The 18969-nt window shown below is 40.9% G+C and overlaps 1 protein-coding gene across 1 annotated transcript; it reads left to right on the plus strand.

The window, feature by feature from the left end:
- Window positions 1-606: 606 nt before the first annotated feature.
- uqcrfs1 (ubiquinol-cytochrome c reductase, Rieske iron-sulfur polypeptide 1) lies at window positions 607-8756 on the plus strand. The gene is made up of 2 exons (XM_080430587.1): window positions 607-889; window positions 7193-8756. Exons 1-2 carry the CDS (start codon window positions 679-681, stop codon window positions 7801-7803), a joined length of 822 nt encoding a protein of 273 aa, XP_080286713.1. The 5' UTR covers window positions 607-678; the 3' UTR covers window positions 7804-8756.
- The last annotated feature ends 10213 nt before the right edge of the window (window positions 8757-18969 follow it).

Consider the following 18969-nt stretch of genomic DNA (forward strand, 5'->3'; position numbering starts at 1 on the left):
TACGTATTATTTTTTGTGAATAACCTTGAGTATAACATTGTCACGTCGATTTGATTCACATGTAAATCAAATCAAGGCACTCGAAATGCCGACGTACCAATCAGTGTTGCCATATTTTGTGAGAGAAATAAGCAACCAGGTGTAGGAAAACAAGCCCAAAAGAAGCAACTAGGTCACATGAGCGCTTGTCTTTAAACCTAAAATAGCAGATCTACAAGCTCCGTGAGCTTAGATCTGCTATTTTTAAAAAAAACTCTTGCATTAAAATGTGGAATATTTTTGAAACATTCTAACAACATGCTCTCCGACACAAAACATTTTCATGAAAATATTTGAGAACCAGTGGTTTAAATAATAATTACACAATTTGGAAGCAAGCTTAAATAAGCAAACACTTTAGAAACAAACCCCCCAAAAAACCCGCTAAACATTCCCAAGCAACTTCACAGAAAAATAAGCCCAAAGTCGCTTATAATAAGCCGACATGGCAACACTAGTACCAATGCCCATCAAGGGATCAGACAACCGCATGGCACGTGACGTATCCTACGTATCTCCGCACGTGGCGCTGCGTAATGACGTAGACCTGTCACGTACCAACGTCTCTCCAGCATCCACCATCCACCATAGCCTTCCTTCCACAGTAACACAACAAGGTCGTATCTACTCACCGCCAACATGATGTCCCTTGCGGCTCGGTCGGGGTCTTTCTCCCCGTACATGCAGGCGACCAACCACGCCGTCGCCGGGCCCCTCAAGGCCCTGGTCCCGGGGGTCGTGGTGAAGACGGAGAAGATCACGGTGGACGTGAAGATGCCGTTCCTGTGCCGGGAGTCCATGAACGGCCAGGCCCCGAAGACAGGGCCCGCTATCACCGTTAGCATCAACGGTAAGTCAAACAGGGACTTCAACAACCCGGAAATAGCAGACCTACAAGCTCACAAAGCGTCGCGTCCGCGACGCTTTGTGAGCTTGTAGGTCTGCTATTTCCGCCGTATGTCGTAGTAGCATTCCAGCCTGCTTCAAGGCTAAAGTTAGCTATACTTGTGTGTCCGTCCTCTGTTGCACTCTTAAGTATCAACAGTATAAGCTTGTAGGTAGTGCTGTTCTCAGGGCCGTGCTTTGCTGTAGGCATTAGAAGAAGTGTGTTCTTATGTGAGAACATGAATCATGTTATTAAAGTCACTTCTGAACCTGTTTTTTTAACCTAAATTCTTAAGTTAGCTTAGCTTCCTAGCTGACACCTCAAATGGCCTCTGGTTCATGTGAGGTGACAGCTGTAGTGTCAGTCGGTTTAAAGTTCAGTGATGGAAGAAGTACTCAAATGTTTTTACTTTTTAAGTAAAAGGATCAATTCTGCAATGTAGACATGCTATGTTACAAGTAAGAGTCCAGTATTCAAAATCTACTTGAGTAAAAGTATTGGCATCAAAATATCCTTAAAAGTAGTACCAAAAGTAAAAGTACTCATTGTGCAGAATGTCCCATTTCACAAGGTCAAAATGTATAGAAAAATCTTTTGAAAATAGCAGATCTACATGCTCACAGTGACGCACTTGTGAGCTTGTAGATCGCCTATTTTCAAATGGCTGCAATATAGGGCTGAAGTGGTTAGTGTGTTTTTTAATAATAATCAAAATCTACAAAGTAGCTAAAGTTTTCATATAATTGTAGTGGAGTAAAAGTACAACATTTTCCTCTGAGATGTAGTGGAATAGAAGAAGTAAAAGTATTGAATATTTTAAATACTGAAAAAAGTATAGATGCCTACACATTTTACTTGAGTACATTTACTTAGTTACTTTACACCACTGGCAATACTTAGCTCGAGTGTCCTCTGTTCACACTAATAAGTATCAACTTGTTGGTAGTTGTTCTTATATGAGAACATGAATCATGGTATTTAAGTAACTCCTGACCCTGCTTCTTGCTAACCGCCTGCTAAATGCCTGGTATAACTTAGCTTCCTAGCTGACAGGGTGGCCTGAGGCCTCTGGTTCATTTCAGGTAACGGGTGTCAGTCAGTATAAAGTTGGCTAACTGACGTATGTAAGGTCATGAATTCTTATTGTGTTGTATTTTCAAGGCTTGACAAGGTATTACACACCGTTAAATGTTAGTGTTTATAGGTTTTAAAACCCACGTTCAGTGATGCAGTGTAAGCGTTACATTTGCTATTAACGTATACTCAACCATCCAACCTCCATCACATCATAAAACAACTTTCAGAAAGCCATCGGTACGTCATAAGAGCCAGGATCCCCCATAGAGTTATGATGACTTGAGTTTTGGCAATTAAGTTGTTTCATCTACAACTTAACTGTGTGTGTGTGTGTGTGTGTGTGTGTGTAGTATTTCAATGCACCCTGGCACTTTCAAATACATCAGTACACTAATAGGCTTGTAAGTGAAAATAAAAGTTTTCTCAAGGTGACCCATTTTCTCACAGTCGTGAGCCCTGCCAAAATACATACTTGTTAGTAGGTAGGGCTGGTGATATGAGACTTTTGATATGAGATATTGCACAAGTGTTTTCTTTTCATGGTTTAACCACTCAAGCCTTATGTTATACTTTAAATAAGTCTAAAATGTAGTTAGTGCGATGCGTTGAGCTTGTATATTGGTTATTTTTGCAATTTCTTTGTAAATATTTGAAAAATCTAAAAAGATAATTTATCTTCACAATATCAAGGTATTTGGTAAAAAATATTGTCCGTATTGTTCAGTCCTACATGTTGGGACATACAGCCCCTGGGCAAGGCACTAGACTTTGACCTGGAGCTGTGCTGCTCAGTGACTGCTGGCTGCTCAGCTCCTAATAGTTAGGATGGGTCAAATGCAGAGAATGAATTAGTACAATAATCTATGTACAGTGATACTGTGTGCACTCTATCGTTTCAGCATCAACCTAGCAGTATAAACGTGCAATAATGACATAGCAAAGGATAGTTAGAGGTTAGAGCAAATCGGGGCAGTCTGCCGCATTGTACTAACACAATTTTACTTCTCGATTGAAAACAAAACTAGGAAGGTTTACATATTTCATGAATAATCCTTTATGAAAAACAGTACAGTTAGTCTGACGAATAACATCATGATTTAATGACTTCTTGGTCACTGGTCTTGCATGTATCTTCAGAGGTGTCATGTTGAGTCCGCCAAGGTATTCTGCCCTATTTAGGTAGCTCTCCACCAAACAGACAGACTACTACAGATTACTACATACTGGCAGTCGAATGAAGCCAGGAGATCAGTCGGTTGGAAGGTGTGAAAAAAAGTTGCTGAATGCACCCGAGAGCCGACACCGGTGGACTGCTGCACTGCAGGGCGCTTTTTAGGGCATGGGCACAAGGTTATCTGTATTTAGACTATGTCGGTGTATCATAGCTTTCATATTTAATTTTAATTAAAACAATAAACACTGCGTGCCTGCAGCAAGCAGTAGCGCAATGCGCACACGGCCATATCATTTTGCTTCAACTAATGATCAATTAGTGATCTATTGAAGTTTACTGCATATCTGCATATATGAAATCAAGTCCTGCTTTTTTTTATATTGCAATGCATAGGCCTATTTTTTTTTTTAAACAAAAACTATTGTTATGTCTTTTACCCCCTAATATTGTTCAGCCCTAGTGTAGTTTGATGTAACCATTAGCGGGAACAAGTGAGGCTTAAATTGACACATTACAAATGTGGCCAAATGATGTGCAAACAATAATAATGTGTCTCCCCTTTAGTTATTGTTGGTGTAACTGTATTTGCTACAGCACATGGATAGAATGTGTCCCCTGTATTTACCCATCCTAACTATTAGGAGCAGTGGATGCCACTAATATGACACCTGGGTGCAGTTAAGCGTCTTGTTCAGGGACATTTCGACACATACACTGGGCAGCTGGGGGGAGAACGGGTGACCTTCTGATTCCCAGACGGCCTCTCTACCCACTCAGCTACGGGCGCCCAGATAGTTATTGCTGTGACACTGTCACTGTTTCACACACACACTGGGAATCGAGGTTGTACCTTTTTACTTAAATGGCATTTCGTCTTATTGGATGGTACAACAGCAAAATGTTGGCCAGATACGATCCGCAAGACTGTGCAACAATAGCAATATTTCACATAAGATGATGATGATAATATTATAATAATAATAATTATAATAATAACATACTGTATGAGATTATTTAACCCATTAACTCATTCACTGCCAGAACTTTTTTATTTTTGCGTTTGCCCACTGCCAGAGATTTTTCATTGAAAAAAAAAAGTACTCAGGAGCTGATATACAAATCTTTTAAGTTTTAAGTTAACAAGGAAGTGGATGGGAGTCTAGATCTTCGAAAAATCATATCTCCTTGGTCTTTGGGTCAAATAATACAAAAAAACAATAGACAATAGATTTGAAAAAATGTAAAGTCGTTTTAGTCGTTCTTGGCAGACAGGGCTTAAGGGACAGAAGTCGTTATAGTCGTTCTAGGCAGGGCAAGTTAAGACCTGAAGCCATTTCTACAGATGTCTTCTAATTCCCGACAGTATTCTGAAAAAAACGTATGTTTCTATATCAGTGGTGCTCAAACCTTTTCATGTCAAGGACCCCCAAAATGATATGCGTTTGGTTGTGGACCCCCATCTTGTTTCAGGGACCCCCGGAAGCAAAGATTTGAGTTAAAAATGTTCACTTTAAAACGACACATTTTAACGATTTTTCAAAAATAGCAGATCTACAAGCTCGTAGCGCGGCACTCGGTGCCGCGCTATGAGCTTGTATATCTGCTATTTTTGAATAGCCAAAGTGTAAAATAATGCTTTTTAGCTAAAATAAAAAAACTGACACAGATGCGTTCCAGGTTTTAATGGGTTAAGGTCAAGGAAGGGAATACTAACTTTGGAGTGATTAGATATTTCTGCAGATTGACACTTAGATGGCAGCTTGCTATCCCCAATTTCCATGCAAAGATTTGTTTTGTAATGTGGCTCGACTACAACCACAAAAAAAGCCAAGTTAAATTGCCTTAAAATCAATACCATTATTCACCACATGTATTTGTATATAGATCCAAGTAATTTGGAGTATACAGTGTGTATACAATATATGATTGCAGACATCAAAATAAATAATAGATAGTCAGGTGTGTTAATTGAGACATGGCCTTACAAATGGTAGCTGTCTGAGCATGCTGGAGAAATAATTATAAATGAGGACAATGATTGTAAGGTTAAACTATGTTATGAAAGGCCTTTGTTGAGTGACAGGATGTCAGGGACAGCTCATTTGTTGAAGAATGTCATACACCGGAGAGGATTTTAAAAGTCTAACATACATTGTTCGTCTCAGATTGCATTTTGTCACTCTTCTCCAATTTAAGGTGTGTGTGTGTGTGTGAGAGAGAGAGAGAGAGAGAGAGAGAGAGAGAGAGCAGGGACGAGAGACCAACAGATATGGGCAGTTTTAATATTTAGTATGTTTTAAAGATCGGTAGAATTAATATCTAATGTAGATTTTATGTATGAGTACGTAATAGGTGTATGCATTGCTGTGCCCACAATACAAGTATTCTACTGTAGTGTACATCCTATACTCCTTGGAAAGTAAGAATACATGAGGGACAAAGATGCAAAGTTTATGATTAATATGGAAAAGTTACTTTACACTTCACATAAACAGAGATGGACATGAACTAAAGAATGAGGCAGACAAACACTATGTGGAAGGAAGGATGAAGATAGACGGAACAAAAACATTTTGAATAGAAGAAAGATATTGATATTTACGTGAAATTGCACCAGTAGCCTCCCTAGTCTATTGATCTGGTGTTTTTTACCGAAGGTAGCCGATCTACAACCTCACAATACCTCGCAAAGTGATGACGCCTTGTGATTTGTGAGCTTGCAGATCAGCTATATTCCGTGCACGACACTGTCTTACAAGTAAATATAAATAAACATAGCCAGCACTGAGAGGGGACGTAGCCTTGTGTGAGACACTCTGCAGAGAGGGAGCGATACTGTAACTCTACTGTACTCTATCATGTGAGTGCATGATAGATAGATAGATAGATAGACGGACGTTCCGTCAGATAACCACTCCTTCCCCATTCTCATCACTGTAAAATGTTTGTGGGAATGTCCCGCATTATAAGTGCTACATTTGAAGGAAACAATAAAATCATGCTCATTTCCCGCAATCCCCCACAAAAATTCAAGGCCTGAATAGAACCCAGGTGTGCTTCCTTGTACAAAACCTCTGTACAATACTGTAATGACTAGAAAACAATTAAAAACGATGCAAGACTTGACCACTCTGTTTTATTGTATGCCTTCCCCATTGGGTTCGGTAGCTCTTTGAGTGTTGTTGTTTGAGCCTGTGTTTTGTAAGAATGCCAATATACGGTATATCATCAGGTGCATAATAATTGAACCAAGAGATAATCTTTAAATTGACCATATGGTTTATTCAGGTGTGGGTTTGTGTAACTGATGGGATCAAAATTACCTGTATTTCTGAAGGATTTTGCATAATAAAGTAAACAATGGGGGAATTGAGGTTGTAAGGATTTCAAAACTTTTTGTGCCAAAGGCACACCAAGGAGCAGGGCAAAATCTCAAAGCATATATATTCACAACACGTGTTATCACTCTTATCACAATGTAAATGTAAATTTGTATTTACTAATGCCAAATAAAAACTTAAGCCCTAGTTCATACTTCAGAAAGAGGGGAAAAGGCCTATAATTGCATGTCCTAAACGGGGATGCCAAGTTGCCAGGATGAGGGTTAGGCAATAGAATTTGTCTCTGTATTGGGAAATGAGTGCACAAACAGTACTCGTATTGTAAAGTAAAAGTTAATTACTTTTTGTGTGTATATATATATATATATATATATATATATATATATATATATATATATATATATATATATATATATATATATATATATATATATATATATTGCATGTGTATATATATATATATTGCATATATATATTGCACTGCACTGTGTGGTTGTCACAAAATCCCAAGGCACACCTGGGCTTGTTTGGGAAGTGGAAACCACTGTTCTATGTGCTATTGAGATTATCCGTGTGATTGAAACTTTAATCTTGCAACAGCTGTTTGGCCATGTAAGACCCCCAACAAGCTTAGTCTCATATTTTTTCTCATAACTCGTCTGTTCGTATCCACAGGGCGCACAGGAGTCCGCTTCGCCCACACAGACATCAAAGTCCCAGACTTCTCCGACTACAGACGGCCCGAGGTGCTGGACCCACACAAGTCCTCCCAGTCCAGCAGCGATGGCAGAAAGGCCTTCTCCTACCTGATCACCGGAGCCACGAGCGTGATAGGCGTGTACGCCGCCAAGACCGTGGTCACCCAGTTCATCACGTCCATGAGCGCCTCGGCCGACGTCCTCGCGCTGTCCAAGATCGAGGTCAAGCTCGCCGACATCCCCGAGGGCAAGAACATGACCTTCAAGTGGAGGGGCAAGCCTCTGTTCGTCCGCCACCGCACAGAGAAGGAGATCGCGACCGAGGAGGCCGTCGACCTTGCCGAGCTGCGCGACCCACAGCACGACAAGGACCGCGTGCAAAACCCCAAGTGGATCATCGTCCTCGGCGTCTGCACCCATCTGGGCTGCGTACCCATCGCCAACGCCGGGGAATGGGGAGGCTACTACTGCCCATGCCACGGCTCCCACTACGACTCGTCAGGCAGGATCAGGAAGGGCCCCGCACCCCTCAACCTGGAGGTTCCCTTCTACGAGTTCCAAGATGAGGACACAGTGATTGTCGGATAAATGACCAAACGACCTTGAACTGAGCTCTCATTTCAGATGGCCGGTTTGGGTTTTCTCCAAGCGTGATGGCACTGGGGTTTTTAAGTCGTCTTGTGTATTATATAAAGGTGTTCTCGGTGCAATGATGCTTTTGAGAAAACCCCGATCAAGAAAGTTCCAATGTACAGAAAGAACCAGTTTGTTTGTCATTCACTCTATAGACAAAACATATTGGGTTCAAGGGTGGTCAGTTAACTGTAATAAATGTAAAATGTATAAAATTTCAGCCCCTATTTTGTGTTATTTATTCTTTCATCTGCTTAGAGTTGTCTGCACAACTGCCAAAAAGACACCTACCTATTTGTTTATAGACTTTCTGTTGACCACTCAATGGAATTTAGTACTGAAACATTGGGTGATGCAGTTACAGTATAAAATACTGAGATGACGAATCTAAACGAAGCCAAGATTTTACTACTCAATCAGATGTATCTATACATATTTTGAAGACAAATTAATGGATTATACTTAGTTGCACAGCATTGAGTGACACACAACGAAACTAGCTGATCTACAAGCTCACGTGTCGCGGTGCAACGTGTTGTATATTAGCCATTTTTGGTGTGACACACTGGCATGCAATTAAGTATAAATCTGGCGTAATGATGATCCTAGAGAATTGAAGAGACTTTTGATTTGTGATTTTCTTCCTTCGTGATTGGAGCATTACTTTCTTGCTGGTTGATTGAGGCATTGGCTGGTGATGGACGCATTGCACTGGTAACCGCAAAAGCTAAAGCTTCTGGATAAGAAAGAGGAGATGTATGTAGGGACTGGTGGTGGTGTAATTTCAGCCACAGGATGTGCACACAACAAATAAAATAGTCCAGTGTGGATCTTATTACTTTTGAGCTGTCCATTCACATGCAAAGTGTAACATATGTTATCTAAGAAATAAAGGCTTCACAAATGTATTATTTATCAGGCCTGTGTCGATTTGTTGAGAGTACATTTATCTGGTATGTATGTAGTATAGTCTTGCATAGTCAGATGATCAGAGATCTCCGGCTATTGACGCATCTAGGGTAATCGAAATTCAATGTATGAGCTAGAACAGAGGTGAGTTTATCGCCCTAAAGTCTGCCTTGGTTCAGCAACGCAGTTATAGATTTGTTTTAATTTCAATACTTTTATGTTGAATTTAGATGTCGCCAGACTTATCAGTAGGTGTAAATCTCTGATATGTGAGAGTACACCATACATATCTCACATTAGGCCCAGCTTCACTTGTATGTCATCCTATGAAACAATTTTATAACTGGCTTTTAACAGCAGAGTAGTCTGAAAGTTTAATATGATTTCTTGTATCAATATGAAATTGATAAATCATTGAGCTTTAAGGGCAAAGGTTTCAATTAACATACCTCTCAAGCCTGACCGGTAACCTATGGTAGGGAATTTTTAAATGCTACAAAATAACAGTATTTGAAATGTAAAGGTGCAGTGAAGGGATAGGAACAAATAGGACAATACGCATGGAAAGCAAAAGGATTTTAATTAACTTCAGTCCAAGCCAGACATCTTGAACTCTAGATAAACTCAACCAGTGCAGCATAACAGCAGGATGGTAGCAATGGAATGTGAAAGTGATTATTTTCACTTCTAATGAACAGTTTGCTTACAATATTACCATAGATATTTCAAACATTTAATAAGGACCACAGCTCAGTCAGGAAGGTGCTGGGTCATTTATTGATTTAACATATCAGAATCATAATTTCAAATAGAAAGCTTACAGTGTACAATTACATAACAGCAGAGGTATGTGTTTATTTTTAATTGTTGAAGCCTAGCTGCTGCGTTCTGAGCTAGTTACAAACAAGTGCCTTGCATAATGTAAAATACTGCTACATCAATATTAGATTAAACTAGAAAAAGTGCTCCTCGGAGCACAGGTCTCCGCCAGGTCAGGTAGGTTATTGTGGGCCAGCAATGTTCGGAATTCGCCAATGGATGGAATATAAAAAATAGGACGGAACCATCTTAATCACTTGACTGTAGAGATAGTTGTGTACTGATTTGCATGATGTTTGGACAAAATTTGTAGGAGTGATATAAAAAAGAAAAAATCAGCCTCCTGGTGGCGCTATAATAGGGCAATGTTAAAAGAGTGGCGTTTGTTCTTCAACATAGTGCGAATGTGCGTGTAAAGTTCCACCGCAATCGGATGCTGCGTTCATGATTTGTGGCATTTTATTGAAAATGGGCCACTCCTGCAAACTTTAGATGTCAATGTTAGCCAATCAGGATGGAATATGAAAAATCAAACAGATCCATCTTGATCACATGACTATAGAGATCATGTGTACCGATTTATAAAAAAAAATTGTTTTACATAGGTTGGCCTCCTGGTGGCGCTATAAAAGGCTAATGTGAAAATTGCAGGGCAGATGTTTTCCCTTGGCCTTTAGGGAGTATGGTGCAAAGTTTCACGCAGATCGGTGCTGTTATAGTTAAAAACGCAAATCGGCCTTTTATAGCGCCACCATGAGGCTGATTTGAACATTTTCAAGTGGCATTTCTTCCTCGGCCTAGTGGGAATATGCGTGTGCAATTTCACGGAAACCGCAAGCTGCGTTCATGATTTGAGGCATTTAGTTCAAAACGGACCAATCCTGCAAACTTTGGAAGGCAACCTTAGCCAATCAGGATGGAATATGGAAAATCAGACAGATCTGTGTTGATCACATCACTGTAGAGATACTGGCCCTCATTTATCAACGCAGCGTATAAACCGGCTTATATTTTTCCATATATTCGGCCGTACACCAACGTCCAAGTCACATTTATCAACGAATCCTACACAGCTGATCCGAGCCTACATTTGGTCCCAGGCTTGATAAATGTCACGGCTGAAACCTAGCGTCATTTAAATAACACGCCCTTAAATATTCTCAAAACGCCCCGATTTTACGACATGAAGAAGGACCAGAATACGACCAAAGACATCAAAAGCCAATGAGAAAGAGTTTCCCCCGCCTGCCTCGCCACACACGCACACGCACACGCCCCCCCCCTCTCTCTCTCTCTCTCTCTCTCACACACACACACACACACACGCCCGCCCAGCTGTGTTTTTCATGTATTGTAATACGTACCGTAGCGGTACAATCTTTGTCACGTAGGCTTGTAGTCTACATGAATGACATATTATGATACCAATCACATCGCCATGAATGGAATACGTTTGTATATTAATTTATGTAACCCATACCGAGCAGTGCACAAGCAGTCATGTAGATATTCCCCGTGAGACTCGGACGGGCGACAGTGGTTTCGGTCCGCCACGTTAATAAGAGATTGGAGCGTCGGGTTTATATCCTTAACCCAGCCAGGTTGTAGCCTTCAAAACTCTCTATGACATAACTCCATAACATAGGACAAGCTACTGTAAGTTTGTACACCTCACTGTCCATGAAAAGATCGTCGGCAGTCCCGACCGCGGGACTCCCGAGTCCCGACGCAAAAGCGCTCGTATATTTTGAAAATAGCAGATCTACAAGCTCACAACGCGTCGCGATGCGACCCGTTTTTGAGCTTGCAGATCTGCTATTTTAAAATAGCCAATGCAACTGAATGACTGTTAAAGCAGTTTGTTTAAATTACTTTATAAAATGTTATATTTTCACAGGGATTATTTATTAGTGTGTAGATATACATTTAGGAGTGGATTATGTGTCCAGATGCCTGTCAGACAGTCAGACAATGCTGCTCCGCAGGTCTAGAATGGAATAAACGGGCGCAGCCAACGTCAACAACTGGTCTCGACCAGACGTGAGATCTCAGCGTATGGTAGGATGAAGCCCACGTCAGGATATATTGATAAATGCCGAAAGGTGCGGTGATCTCGCCCTACGCCCATTATTTGGGCTGCACCGCGTTGATAAATGAGGGCCACTGTGTACTGATTTGCGTGATTTTTGGATAAAATCTGTTGGAGTAATATTAAAAAAATTGTTTTGCACAAATCGGCCTCCTGGTGGCGCTAAACAGGGCAATGTAAAAAAATTGGGGAAGAGGTTCTGAATTGGCATCCAAGGAGTGTGTGTGCACAGTTTCGCAGCGACCGGGCCAACGGTGCCGGAGATTAGCTGTTCACAGACAGATGGACACACGTACGGACGGACGGACGGACGGACAGACAGACAGGGGGTAAAACATACTCTCTCGCCATGCCTTTCGGCCTGGCGGAGACAATAATGCCATCAGTGTTTTTCTGCAATGATACAAATTACTGAAAAGTATTCTATTTTGGTAAATCTTTTGGGGGATGTGATGAGACAATGACCAGAAGAGTACAGATTATCCTCAAAAGAATAAAGGAACATTCTCACTTGGTGAGTTAACTGTCATTTAAACCACACACAGGTGCTGTAGTCTGATTTCTTTATGCTTGCATTTTGGTTTTCCAAACATAAAAATCTAATTTTACCATTATTGTATCATTATCACACATCCTGTCTATGTTGCAGAGGATTCTTTTCTGATACCTCCCAGGAAGATTTGGGTGAAAAGGGAACGTGAACTCAGCAGTGGCCATGAAGTATGCCATTAATTCATGTCTCAGAATTATATACAGGGGGTCCTTGACCTCTCAAAGAGAAGGATCATATCCTTATAGCAGTGTGTATGCCTAGAAGAACAAGACAAATCACTTCTCTCTAGTGCTGCGAGTGAGAGAACAATGAATAATCTACCTACTGCTATTGTGTGGTATTTGATTGTGCTGAAGCAGTAAAAAAGTTCCTAATGTGTGTCACTGACTCAGTGTGCCCGGGTGCCTGCTGCCCACTTAGAATTTATATAATCCCTACGAGCACCACAACAGTCCTAATGGAATATTTACATTAACAGTGATCAGTGAATCATCACACAACCACAAAGGTTCATGTTGTCGCTGTCGGTTGGAAACCTTGTACAGTATGTCCTTGAATTTAATTGAATATCGTTACTGTCGGGCAGAAACCTCTTATCTCCATAATTATGTTAACCTTTTGTGTTTTTCCATAAATTAACGTACGCCCTACGATCATACTACTGCGTGTCACACAAAAGTAGCAGATCCACAAGCTCAAAACGTGGCGCGAAGCGACGCATTTTGAGCTTGTTGATCTGCTACTTTTGATGCTTTTTTATTTGAATCCCGAAAAGTAACTGTTTTAGACATAATGAGGTTTCCACCCAAGAGAGACGATATGTTTTATTTAGGAAATGTTTTATTTCTAAAAGTACACCAAAATGGTCACTTGTCAGGAAATGGAAGGAAAAAAAAGAGCCTGTGCTGCAATGTAGTTATTATTTAGTCTGAATAATACTTGTAATTGGTTAACTATTCATAAAACCCACAGACCAACTTAAAGACTCTAAACCTGGTTCCCATATTTGGGGCACGAATGTCATTATCATCACAGAAAATGTTTTAAAAAAATATTCAAAAGTAGCAGGTCTTAGAAAGTTTGTGAAGCCTCGTGAGGTTGTGGACCGGCTATTTTCACTATACTTTTGTGTGACATCGTCATACAATGAACTGAACAAAGCATTCATTTATGAAAGAACGATGAATCATGGAGATAGAAGGTTTCTGTCCAACAGTGATGATATACTGTTGTATCATCAGTGAATCATCACTCACTATACCACAAAGGTTCATACTCTGTCACCATTCTCCCATTTCATTCGCCCCTTAACAGGCTGGTGGCAGTTATCATTTTGTCCTGTCAACGGTGATGACACGCGTACAGTGCAGTAGTTTCCTGGGCTGTTCGCTTCACATCATCATACACACTCCTGCAACCTAGAAATGTTGCATTATTTTTAGCCCTGTTCCCTGAGCCTGTGAAAGACAACTGATGCAGTATATCTGCAGGCCACACTGCGCTAGCTGCCAGCCACCTCACTGAGCAGGTCAATGACTCACACGGTAAATACGTTATGGCATAATTGTGTCATTCAACATTCATTGGCCTACTAACAGTGCTTAGCATTGAACTCTGTGAATTAGTGTTTAGTTGAAGCACTATTTACAAAGTGTGTCCATAAAGTACCATCGTAATGCACTCAATTTAGGCATTTTAGCAGACACACTTATCCAGGAACGACTGACGAGTGTGAAAGCAGAGCCTGAGCGTGAACCCTATAGTCAACAAGTCGCATAAGTAGAATGCGAAGAATCAATCAAGAGGGTTTTGTTTATCGCTCACTCATACAAGCAGTGAAATGTTGGTGCGGCATGTCTCTACCAGACTGTGCAACAACAGCAATGGAGTTGAGTAATACACAAGATAATAGTGGATTTTAATGAAATAAAGAATAAGAAAAGTAAGAATAAAATGTACAGGCAAGAGACCCACACTAATCATTCAGTAGAGGACCTTTAGACGTGAAAAAAAAGCCCTTAGCAGCAGTGGACAAAAAAAAGGGGGAAAAAAACGAATATAGAACAGCTAAAAACATGAGCAGTAATGTAAGGGTCTACAATGGAGAAATATTTTAAGAAAATAGCAGATTTATAAAATGTGCAGTAAGATACAATATATGTATGTCTAAACATTCAGCGTCCAGGGATGGTCTTGTAGTCCTTTGCTTCTGTTGTGTAGTATAACCACCGTACCACTGCATTTAATTCCCTCGGGAGGTAAAATGGATGGCATTAGAGCGAACGCTACTCCATATCAGTTGAAAACAAATGCATGAGAACCATATATTTCCATGGATTAGACCAGTTATTTCAGTCATACACCTATCCCTGGAGTGCTGGAAAGAGAACAATGTGCTTCAAAGAAACTAGCATACCTTGTAAACAACAAAACCACCTGTCTAAACAACATGTTATCTAAATAACATTCTTAAACATGCTCTAGCAAAACAAATGAAAGAATATGAACAAGAAACCAACATCATATCTGCATGTATCAAACAGTGTTGATTTCGTCGACTAAAACTATGACGAAAAATGTTCGCCGACTCTAAAAAACTAAATAAAAACAAAATAAAAATTAAGCTATGACGATTAAAACTAAGACTAAATATATTGACAATTTCGTCAACAAATAAAAACTAGACTAAAATGTTAGTGGAGAAGAGATCCAGTATGTTTGGTTGCGCTCGGGTGTTGCTCTCTGAAAATAGCAGATCTACAAGCTCACAACCCGTCGCGCTGCGACGCGTTGTGAGCTTGTAGATCGGCTATTTTCAGCATGCAACCAAGTGTAAAATCAGCCATTACGACGCCATCAAGACACCGCCAAAATACATTATAGTCGACTAAATCAACTGTAGATTTAGTCGACTATAATCTTATGATATTTAGTCGACTAAAACTACACTAACAGTAAAACATTTCAGATGACTAAAATATGACACAAATTTAATGGAATTTCATTCAAAAGACTATGACTAAAACTGAATCAAAATCAACACTAGAATCAAAGAAGGGTTACAAGGAATGAGGAGTGCTAGAGGTGAGGTGGAGACTGAAGAGGTGAGCTTTTCAGACTGCTTTCAGACATGATAAAAAATGAAATTAAAAATGCCTAAGGTAAGGTCGGGCTGTTAAGAGATGATGGCCTGTCCTTTTTTCTTATTGTCAGCCCTGTTTTGAGGTTACTTCTCGTATAAAAGGAATGTGAGAATTCAGAAAGGAAAAAAAGTGTCAAGTCATCTTCCTGATCCTATACTGTCGCATTAACATATTAATTGTCCCCTTTTGTCTGGAATGATTAGATTTTGTGGAAAGATTTATTATGATTGCAGCATTAATGTGAACTTGTTTCTGCATAATTTTGCATAACTTTGAGGGGATTCCATAGGTTTCATAGTTTTGCACTATAGTAGCCTTGTTTCTTTTGTCCTACAATTTGGATCGGACATTTTTAAGCTATGGGTTGTTGTCTCTAAACTAAAATAGATCATTTATTTAAAAATATTACAGTTTCTGTCTGAGGATCTAAAAGAATGATTTTGGGGGGAAAGTATTGAGTAAGCCAGCCTTATTCATTCTGTCAAGAGGGAGATCCCACCAGAAGTACTAATCATTAAAACATCTCTTGATATTTCTCAGGGTATAAGAACTCATCTGCAGCGATTTAAGATTTAAATTCACATTAATGTGTAGGCCTATATTGACTTGTGTCACTTATAGACGCTATAGCTGTCTATAAAAGAGAGTTTGTCTGAAGCTAATCCTGCAAACCGCTGGGTCGATCAGTGCCAAGACTAATGCTAGCAGGTCATGGAAGTACATAAAAGTACCCTCATGTTTTATGCACTTTTTAAAAATATTACATTTTATATTGGAAGTCAGTGGAGTTGAAACGTTGCCTAAATTCATTCAGTCATGACCATAGCTAGGGCATAAGTGACTGATGTGATGTCATAGATCAGTGGTTCTCAACCTGTGGGTCGGGACCCCCAGGGTGGCCCCCACATATTTCCCCAGAACTGACAATTTAAGGACTTTTAAGATCTTTATAATACCTCAAAAAAGAAAGAAAGAAAAGAAATAAGACCATTACTGCATCAAAAGTAATCAACAAACTATACTATAAAAACTGGTCAAACCTTGGCCAAATTGTGAAATGATATAAGAAAGAGACACAAATTGTGAAAATAGACGATTTATAAGCTCACAACACCTCGCAATGCGAGGCATCGTGAGCTTGTAGATCTGCTATTTTCACACAATATTTATCTGTGGAACCGAGTCAAACTAAATGTTATGCCTACAATTCCAAGTGCTTGTCAGGGTGGGAGGTCCCCAGTTCAAATCTGATTGTTTTTGGCCTGAAAAACTTCATGTGCCATGTGGTCAGTCATTTATGACATACTGTAGTAGATGACTATTACTAACCACATGAAGTTTGAGATCCACATTGGAGCCACACGCCGTTCCCCCGAGATCTATACACGATCCAACGTTTTATCGCGCACGCGCTCGCCTGTGCGAATGTTAATTCCCTCCTCAGAGAGATGGCCTCGGCGCTCGGCTCTGTAAATCTCAATGAACAAGCCCATGATTGAGACATGAAACAGAAATCGCCGTGCGTTATATAAAAGTGATGCCCCGGCCCTCATCTTTCAGGGTGACTGCGGCGCCTCGGGTTAACATCCGGTAGGTGGGATGACAGAGCGATAGCGCTCAGCCTGCGGTTCACAGTGTCTGCAGATTGAGATGAAAATGAGACCCTCGCTAAGGAGGAGGCGCGGCGTGGAGGGCGCCGGAGATGGGAACCGATATTTCATAATGGCACAATAATGACTAATATAACTTTCCCATTCTCTCTCTCTCTCTCTTTCTTTCTCTCCATCACTTCTTCGCATTCCTCTCATGCAGCTCACAAGCGGCTGCTCGCTGTGAGGCGTGTTCTGCAATTGTAGCCCTTATTAAAGTTGCCAGTCATGCAACACAACAGTTTTTAGGATCCTCCCGCCTCCTCTTGGGAGGAAAGCGCGCGCGTGTGTGTTTGTGTGTGTGTGTGTGTGTGTGTGTGTGTGTGTGTGTGTGTGTGTGTGTGTGTGTGTGTGTGTGTGTGTGTGTGTGTGTGTGTGTGTGTGTGTGTGTGTGTGTGTGTGTGTGTGTGTGTGAGGTGCAGTGGTGCCATACAGTTGCACTGTGAATAGGCAGTGATTTTTCTTTTTTGTATACACTCTCGTTTTTCAACTGTGTTTCTTTCAGACACTATTCCCTTCTTTATTTTACACACGCACGCACGCACGCACGCACGCACGCACGCACGCACGCACGCACGCACGCACGCACGCACGCACGCACGCACGCACGCACGCACGCACGCACGCACGCACGCGCACGGCACGGCACGCACACGCACACGCACACACTCGCCTCAGCATAACACCATCTGGCTCGTCTCTCTCGGGTGGTGTCTCATTCATCCTTCCCATGAACATTTCAACTATTTACAAGCCTTTAATTATGCACAGACAAATGCATGCATGTTCAGAGTAACTGTGTATACCCCCCGAGAGATCGATCATTCTGCCTTCTCCTTGACCTGCGTCAGTAAATCATAAGCAATTACCTGTCATTGACTCTGTCAAGAAGCTTACTGTACGTTTTCACCTGTTGGTCTGTCTGTGGACACAAAGTTTATCACGCACAACGATTTAGCGGATTCTACAACTCCTTTGTGGAGCAGTATTCTCATTAACTTGAAGGTAATTATTACCCTAGGTAAATAATGCTTGATTATTACCTGAAGGTAATTAACGTTTAAATCTGATTACAGGTCCATTTGTTTTTTGTTATTTTTGTTTTTGTTTGGATTTATTGTCTCCGCCAGGCCGAAAGGCATGGCGAGAGAGTATGTTTTGCACCCTGTCTGTCTGTCCGTCCGTCCGTCCGTCCGTGTGTCCGTGTGTCCGTGTGTCCATCTGTCTGTGAGCAGCTAATCTCCGGCACCGTTGGCCCGGTCGCTGTGAAACTGTGCACACACACTCCCTGGATGCCAATTCAGAACCTCTGCCCCAAATTTTTCACATGGGACTGTTATAGCGCCACCAGGAGCCCGATTTGTGCAAAACCCATTTTTTATATTACTCCTACAGATTTGATCCAGACGTCATGCAAATCGGTACACAGTATCTCTCTAGTCATGTGATCAACCCAGATGTATCCGATTTAACATATTCCATCCTCATTGGCTAAGGTTGGCTTCCAAAGTTTGCAGGATTGGTCCGTTTTGAACAAAATGCCTCAAATCATGAACGCAGCTTGCGATTTCCGTGAAATCTCACACGCACATTCCCACTAGGCCGAGGAAGAAATGCCACGCTTTTCACATTGGCCTGTTATAGCGCCACCAGGAGGCCACAATAACATACCTGACCTCCGAGGAGCACTTTTTCTAGTTTGTCTCTGAGTTAAATTTGGTTTCATTTATACACTTAAAGTTAACCACTTAAACCTTAGTGGACTGGATTATATGTTGACCCATAAAGTTGGGGGTAGGAACGCCTACTCTTATTCAGGTACGGGTGATAGAGAAACTGACCCTGCTGGCAGGGTGTATTTCTCTAACTGTTCTGGTGGAAATATTGCAGAACAGGGTGATCGTGCTATCAGTGACAATGTTTGTCACTACTGCCACAAGGAAGGTCATTGGAAAGATA

The sequence above is a fragment of the Gymnoscopelus braueri genome (genome assembly GCF_963280865.1).
Source record: "Gymnoscopelus braueri genome assembly, chromosome: 1".
Taxonomy (NCBI): domain Eukaryota; kingdom Metazoa; phylum Chordata; class Actinopteri; order Myctophiformes; family Myctophidae; genus Gymnoscopelus; species Gymnoscopelus braueri.